At 51.6% G+C, this 7906-nt stretch overlaps 1 protein-coding gene across 1 annotated transcript; it reads left to right on the top strand.

Annotated features, from left to right (window-relative positions):
• Nucleotides 1-6422: 6422 nt before the first annotated feature.
• On the top strand, nucleotides 6423-7906 carry LOC123096880 (xylanase inhibitor protein 1-like). Its single transcript, XM_044518667.1, has one exon. The coding sequence runs from the start codon at nucleotides 6676-6678 to the stop codon at nucleotides 7582-7584; it is 909 nt and encodes a 302-aa protein (XP_044374602.1). The 5' UTR covers nucleotides 6423-6675; the 3' UTR covers nucleotides 7585-7906.

The following is a 7906-nucleotide window of genomic DNA, read 5'->3' as shown; positions in this document are numbered from 1 at the left end:
CCCGAGCAGCGCCTCCAGTTCCTGGATGAACTTCGTGCCATTGCTAGGTCGTGTGATCTGCCATGGATTCTTGTTGGCGACTTTAATGTCGCTTGTTCCCGTGATGAAAAGAATACCCCCAACTTCGACTCGGGTGCTGCTGCGGAGTTCAATTTGGCCGTTGAAGACTTGTCGCTGCAGGACCTTCCATTGACGGACCGTCGCTTTACTTGGTCTAATTGCAGGGCCGTCCCAACTTTGGTCCGTCTGGATCGAGCTTTGATCAACCTTGAGTGGAGCTCCTTGTTGTTTAACACGACTCTTCGCTCTGCTGCTCGCACCACGTCTGATCATGTCCCGCTAATCGTGGAGGCCGTCTCTCGCGCACCGGCTGGCTCGTTGTTGAGATACGAGCGCTGTTGGGCCTTCTCCGAGGAATACTGCACTCTCATTCGCGACATCTGGGCTAGGCCGCAAAACCGGAGAGGACGTGCAGCTCAGCGGCTCTCCCGCTCGCTTAAGTGGGCTAGATGCGCATCCAAGAAGTGGGCCAGGGGCCGGAAGCGCCCCGGCGAAGTGGTCTCTAACTGTCGAGTTGTTGTTGAGATCCTTGATTTAACGGAGGAGGTCCGAGCGCTCTCATCTCCCGAGCTCCTCCTGCGATCATTTGTCAAGGAACGTCTTTCGGAGGAGTACAAGAAACTTGACGTCTACTGGCGGCAGCGGTATGCTTACCGACTCTGCAAACTTGGAGATGGCAACACCTCAACCATAGCGATAAAGCGCGGCTGCTGTTGGATTTCTATACATCTCTCCTGGGCACTGCAGCCCCCTCCTGGAGCTTTGACCCCACCTAGATGAGCTTGAAAAACCTTTCACCATGGAGGAGCTAAAAAAGGCGGTCTCGGCTATGCGTGCAAACAGTAGCCCCGGTCCCGATGGTTTCGGACCTGCTTTCTTCAAAACCTTCTGGGGCACGGTCTCAAATGATCTGTTGGACTTCTTAAATGATTTCTATTCTGGCGTGGCAGACCTTGATGGGGTTAACCGTGCTTTTATCACCCTGCTGCCCAAGTGTGACGTGGTGCTCTCCGCGGACGGGTTTCGACCCATTTCCCTCCAGAACTGTGTCATGAAGATTGTCTCCCGGATTTTGACCACACGCCTGCAGGAGTTTATTGAGCTACTCGTGTCCTTCGAGCAGTCCGGATTTATTGCTGGGAGATGCATTGCCGACAATTTCTTGTATGCTGCTGACTTGGTTCAGAGTTGTCGTCTCCGCAAAACACCCACGATCGCCCTGAAGTTGGATTTCAAAAAAGCCTTTGATTCAGTCAGTTGGGACGCTCTGGATATAATTATGCATGCTCGTGGCTTTGGCGAACGCTGGCGCACCTGGATCCGCAATATCCTTGCCCCCGGCAAAACTGCGATCTTGCTGAATGGGGTGCCTGGTAGATGGATTCAGTGTAAAAAAGGATTGCGCCAAGGGGACTCTTTGTCACCTTACCTTTTCTTGATAGTTGCAGACCTCCTTCGCCAGTTGATTGCCAAGGATACCTCCCCCTCCAGGTTGCTACACCCGCTTGTCGACGACCTGCCGTGTCCTGTTATTCAGTATGCAGACGACACCCTCCTCTTGATCCGTGCTGATCATGGACAACTCTCGCGACTGAAATCTATTCTGGATGCATTCTCTGCCGCCACGGGGCTTTCTATCAACTTCCACAAGAGCACTTTCGTTCCGATGGGCATTGACCCCGTCCATGCTGCCTCCTTGGCTGCTGAGCTTGGCTGTCCACTGTCGACGTTCCCCCAGACGTACCTCGGCTTACCTCTCTCCGATGTCAAGCTCCCAGCTAGTGCCCTGGAATTCTTGCCGATCAAGATTGAACGACGTATCCCCGGATGGCGCACACGTGGCCTCGACCCTGGGGGGCGTTTGACACTTACTTCTGCGGTGCTCTCTGCCATCCCTACTCATGCCATGTCCGTACTCCCAATCTCCAAGGGCACTGTGGCCAGGATGGACCGCCCCCGTAGGGCCATGTTCTAGAAAGGGGCAAGTGAATGCTCTGGGGGAGACTGCCAGGTGGCCTGGCATGATGCTTGTCGTCTCCGCTCAGAGGGGGGGCTTGGCTTGGTGGACATTGGGGTCCAGAATACATGCCTCCTTCTGAAAATGGTTCATAAAATCTTCAGTGGCGTGCGTAACCCGTGGACTGTCTGGGTTCGACGTTGGTACTTAGGTGGTCATCCGGCTCCCTCGACCCCCACCTGGAAAGTTTTTGCCTCGCTTTTCCCGCTCTATCGTTCGCTCACATCGATGAGGGTTGGCAACGGTGAGCGCACCTCCATCTGGCATGACAACTGGACCTCGTCGGGTCATTTGGCGGCTGCTCTCCCCGCGGCGTATTCCCATTGTCTCCGGCCCGATTCAACCCTGGGGGACTTTAATATGCTTGGTGCCGGTGCGATACCTGTTCATGACCGTTTATCTAGGACCGCCGATTTGGAACTTTGTTTGCTCCGGTCAGCGCTTGATCGAGTTCACTTCTCTGAGGTGAACGACGAACGGGTCCTGGCATGGGGTGAGTGTCTTCAGTTCAAGACGCGTGCGGTGTATCGCGTGATCAAGCTCTCCGGGCGTGGGCTCCCCCTGCATGGCCTCAACTGGGATGGGTTCATGCCTGTTAAGGTCAAGGTGTTCACCTGGATTCTGCGGCATGACAACACACGTACGCGGGAGTTTCTCCATCGGATCGGCTTCCTCGAGCGTGACGACTGCCCTTTTTGCCCAGGGCGGTCGGAGACGATCGTGCACCTCTTCCTCAAGTGCCCTCGTTTACGTCCACTGTGGGCGCGCGTCCTCGATCATTCTAGTGTACTCATGGATAGCAGTGTCGAAAGTGTTTGGCAGGTATTCTCTACATGTCACGCCTCCCTAAGCCCTCCTCTCCTCAGCACGGCGATGTGTTGTGTCCTTTGGGTCATCTGGAAGACCATGAACCGGATGGTGTTCGATAACATCCATACCTCTGACCTTGACTGGCGGCGTTTGATCCAAGAGCATCTTGTGTTGTGGGTGGTCCGGGCTCCCTCCCGTGTGGATTGTAACCCGTTGCTCCGGTGGTGCGTAGCTGTCTGTAGCTAACCCTTAGCCCCCCACCTTATCCTGCTCATTGAGCTCTGTGGAGCTATGTACTGACCGACCCATGTCCTTTGATTAAATAAATAATGTTCAGGTGGGCGATCGCCCCCCGTTGATTGTTCAAAAAAAAGAGTCAATATTGTTGAAAATTAGCACACACGTGTGGACTAAAATTGTAGCGAAAACAAAGTACTCTTAGCACCACTGATGTACTAACTCCAAGGATCCTTGCTCAATCATGGAAGCCAAAACTTAGGACAAAATGGAGTAAGTTCTACCAGACAAAGCTTAGGACAAAACTTAAGTTCTTTATGTAAGTTCGTTAGTGCAGCGCTGCACATGAGACATCCATCTTAGAGTGTCTTGTGCCAGGAGAAAATACAAAGAATAGTAGCAGAAAATCAGTAGAGATGAACACCAAAAAATGTACATGAAAAACCCCCAAGTTGAGGGAAAAGCCACAGGCCAAAGTATCTAAATCTTCTTCCACTATAATCAAATGGTGGGATACAACAAGTTTCTTCTCTAGATAGCACTAGAGGCTCACATACATTGAGATCCAACAATCTTGGATGAACACAATAAGATTTGGTGCTCAAGAGTTAGGGATTGGAACAATCTCACCAAAGATGATGGAATCACAACTTGAAAGAGACAAGATGATGGATCTGAACCGTCCGAACCTTGGGGAGGAGCTCCCTTTGCTTGTGAGCTTTGTTACACCTATGTAAAGATTCTTACATAACTTACTAATGAGCTGATCCGGCTTGATTTGGTTGGAAGAAGATAAAGCACAGGTCCACCCCGTTATTCAGGGGGTGGGGGATGATTAGTTGGGAAGGAAAGAGCATAGCTTTTACGTAATATGTTATGTTGGTCTAGCATTTTTGCTTTGCTTGCCTGCAAGATCTTTCTCCATTCTTCCTCTCTTTCATTTCTCTCTTTTGGTTTTCTCGTCTTATCCAATGGAGACTAACCTAATTTTCATCACTTACGTTGGTTGTGGCTGGATGGAGGGTAAGACATCCCATCCTCTCACCCGCAAAGACCAAAATGATCCTAGATCATAACCCTAATTTGTAGTGGGCTTTGCCACATTTGTTGGGCTGCCTAAAAGACTTTATTAGTCATTTCCTTGCAACTCACATGAGGAGGATATCACAACAAATGGTCTTATCAAAAGCAAAGCACTAGGGTGAGTTGGTCAACATTAAAGTTGCACGACTACACTCACTAGTAGACGTGGCATGAGCCCATGTCCAGCGACCTACGCAACCCACATAACTAGTAACTCTTAACATCACCGCATTGTAAGTAATTCTTGGTTTCACAAGTTGTCATAATACAAAATTCAAGCTAAACATATTGAAAAACAACTATAAATTGAAGTTGCTAGAGTTCCGAACAAAATAGAAATGGACCCTAATCCTTGGCGAACGTCCTTCGGGGTGGGGGGAAGCGCGAACGGTGAGAGTGGCAGTTTTAGTGTACGAGGGTGTATGGATGGCAGTTTTAGAAAAATATGATAGCAATTCTTTAGTTTTAGTGCAAAAATCATCAAAAACTGCCACCTGTTGGATCTAGATCGTGTGCCTATGGGGGTGTTCGCTGAGACACAAAATCATTATCCAGCAACTGGCTTTTTGCCGGAACAGGTGAATGTAGTACTACTAAGGGCATCTCCAACGGCAACCCGTAAATTTCCTCCCGCATCCGTCCGCAGACAGGGGGGCAGTCCACGGACACGGATGTGGGAGGCCGCCATCCAACCGTAGCCGCATACATGTCAACCCACATTTGAACTAACTGGACGAAATTCATGCAAACCTGCTGATATTCATCAAAGTTCAGATAGAAAATAGCACAAATCATCCATACATAGCATGCAAATTAAGTCCAGAAACACAATGTCTCAAATTCGACTAGATTAACTGGATGTCCAACAAGTTTTTCATCAATGGATCATGTTGTGCCACACATACTCCTCCTTCACCTTCATCCAATAGTGTGTGTACGTAAATGGTCGCCTCTCTGTCCCGTGGTACATCACGGAAGCGTGTGCGGTCTACATAATATGTAGAACAACATTGAGTTAACGAATCAATCAATAAGTTGAGCAAGAGAAAGCAAAACTTACGATCTCGTCCTCTGCCGCGTGCAATGGCCACCTTGCCTTCAGCTGACGAACCACGTTACAAAACTTGGTGACACTGGTCTGGATAGCATACCAACGATACGATAACGAGCTCACATTGCATTATTGAATGATGTGCATGTCGTAGGGCGCAATGTGCTTTCGTGCATGAAACGATTCATGCACCTGCTGCTAGAAGGCCTCCCCTCTGCTCCTGCCTACGAAATCCGTAGATACGGCCAACCACACATCGCACACCAACTCATCCTCCATGGTTGAGTAGCTCACTATTCTTCGTACTCTAAAAACCGACACAGCATTCAAAAATAAGCTCAATGGCATTTGACCGAACACCTACCGAGCATGGTGTCCGCCATGGAGATCGTCCATAGGGGGACAAAGTGTACCTGGGTACAAACGTCTCCAAGGTGGACAACGCCGCCGTAGAGGCGAGCAGGCGCATCGGTGCGAGTTGTGGACGTTCGACAGTGCCTCTATAGCGGCCGGAGGCATACAACAGCGACGGCGGAGATGGATGGTTTGGATGTGAAGTAAGGGGAAGAAGGGGCAGAGTGGAAGGAAATAGGACCTGGAGGAGGGATTGGGTGGGCCGGGGATGTCGGGGTCCTACGTGTCTGCTGTCCGGACTCCCGCAATGCTTTCCCCACTTTGTCTCCAATTTGCGGAGAAATTGCGCCCGGACCGCCCTGCGGACCGCTACATCCCTGACTTGCACGATTCCGGCAGATGCGGGCGATTTGAGAGTCGATGTTGAAGATGCCCTAACTTGGTTGTTTAAATGTGAGCTGAACCTCCGCGTCCAGATCCTTGGGCCTTTGGCATATTTGTAGTACGTGCTTCCCTTCTCCTTCCTTCTTTTCCTTTTTCCACCAAACATTTTTTTTTGCGAGGCACCCACCAAATATTCGTACGTCTTGACGGGAGCTGACCTCCATGCCTCCATGTCATCCATCCATGTAGCAGAGTCAGCGACTGCGCGCGGCACACAGGGGGCAACCAAAATCCAGCTGAGATTCGGACGACTTGCTTTGTGCGGTGCCAATTGTCGACCATGTCAGAACGAGCACTAGCTAGCTCAAGTGGTAATTAAGCTTCGCCGTTGTGCGGGCTGCCCACCCACCTTGCTCGATTCGGCTCACACTAGTCGCATTCTGGGTGCCTCAATACCTCCTTACACACAAGAAAAAAAAACCTCGGGTTCTTCCCCGTGGTTTAGCTAGCTAGCTGCCTCAATCCACATCTCCCTCCCACTCGAATGCAGATCTTTTACATGATAACCGATCTCTACCTATATATGATAGACTCGATTGAGCCAATTCTCCACGCCAACGGGCAAAACAAACAAGCAACCAACCAAGAGATCGAACTCGTCATATAGATCCATCTAGCAATGGCGCTCGCACGCCGTCGGCCAGCCACCCTCCCAGTCTTTCTCACCGCATTCCTCTACGCCGCAGCCTTCCTCGCTGGCCCGACCACGGCCATGGGAAAGACGGGCAACGTCTTCGTGTTCTGGGGCCGGAACAAGGACGAGGGCTCCCTCCGGGAGACCTGCGACACCGGAAGGTACACGTTCACCACTGTAATCATCTCCTTCCTCGACGTCTTCGGCAACGGCAGGTACCACCTCGACCTCTCCGGCCACGACGTCTCCGCCGTCGGCGCCGACATCAAGCACTGCCAGTCCACGGGCAAGCTCATCTTCCTCTCCATCGGGGGCTTCGGCGGCCAGTACTCCCTACCGACCCGCAGGTCGGCGGCGGACGTGGCCGACTACCTCTGGAACGCCTACATGCTCGGAACCCGCAAGGGCGTCAGCCGCCCGTTCGGCGACGCCTACGTCGACGGCATCAACTTCTTCATCGACGGTGCCGCCGGCGCGCGGCCGGAAAACTACGACGAGCTGGCCAGGCGGCTCTGGGACTACAACAAGGCGTACCGCGGCAGAACGCCGGTGCAGCTGTCCGCAACGCCGCGGTGCGGGTACCCGGACAGGCGCGTGGAGCGGGCGCTCGCCACGGGGCTGTTCAACCGCATCTTCGTCAGGTTCTACGATGAACCCCGCTGCGCCGCCCACTTGGAGCAGGAGTGGGACAGATGGGCGGCGGCGCAACCGCACGCGCAGATCTACCTCGGCCTGCCGGCTTCGGAGCGGAAGGTCGGCTACGTGCACCCCAAGAACCTCCACGCTGTTATGCCGGTGGTGCAGAAGGCGGCCAACTACGGCGGGGTCGTGATCTGGGAGCGCTACGAGGACAAGCGGACCGGCTACAGCACCTACGCCATCCAATGGGCTTGAGTTGAGCCTCCTATACGGACTACTCATCGTGTGAATTTGCTTATCTTACAAGTGTGCAGTTGTCTGGGTTGTGCAGGAATAAAGTGAGATCTTTGTGTATATCAGGATTAATAAGTACTCCCTTCGTCCTATAATTTAAGACATTTTTCTTATATTATAGGATGGAGAGAGTATATAGATTATCTGTTGAACTGTTGAGTCGCCTTTTCTTTTCTTTGTCACTGTTCCAAATGGATTCTATGTGGATCTTTGGACGACCAACACTTTCTTTGCGTAGAGATATATATTCTAAATTGCTCGAAAAGTGGCATATAAAGTTTCA

Source organism: Triticum aestivum, chromosome 1B (genome assembly GCF_018294505.1).
Source record: "Triticum aestivum cultivar Chinese Spring chromosome 1B, IWGSC CS RefSeq v2.1, whole genome shotgun sequence".
Classification (NCBI taxonomy): Eukaryota; Viridiplantae; Streptophyta; class Magnoliopsida; order Poales; family Poaceae; genus Triticum; species Triticum aestivum.
This window is presented reverse-complemented; position numbering and strand designations above follow the sequence as displayed.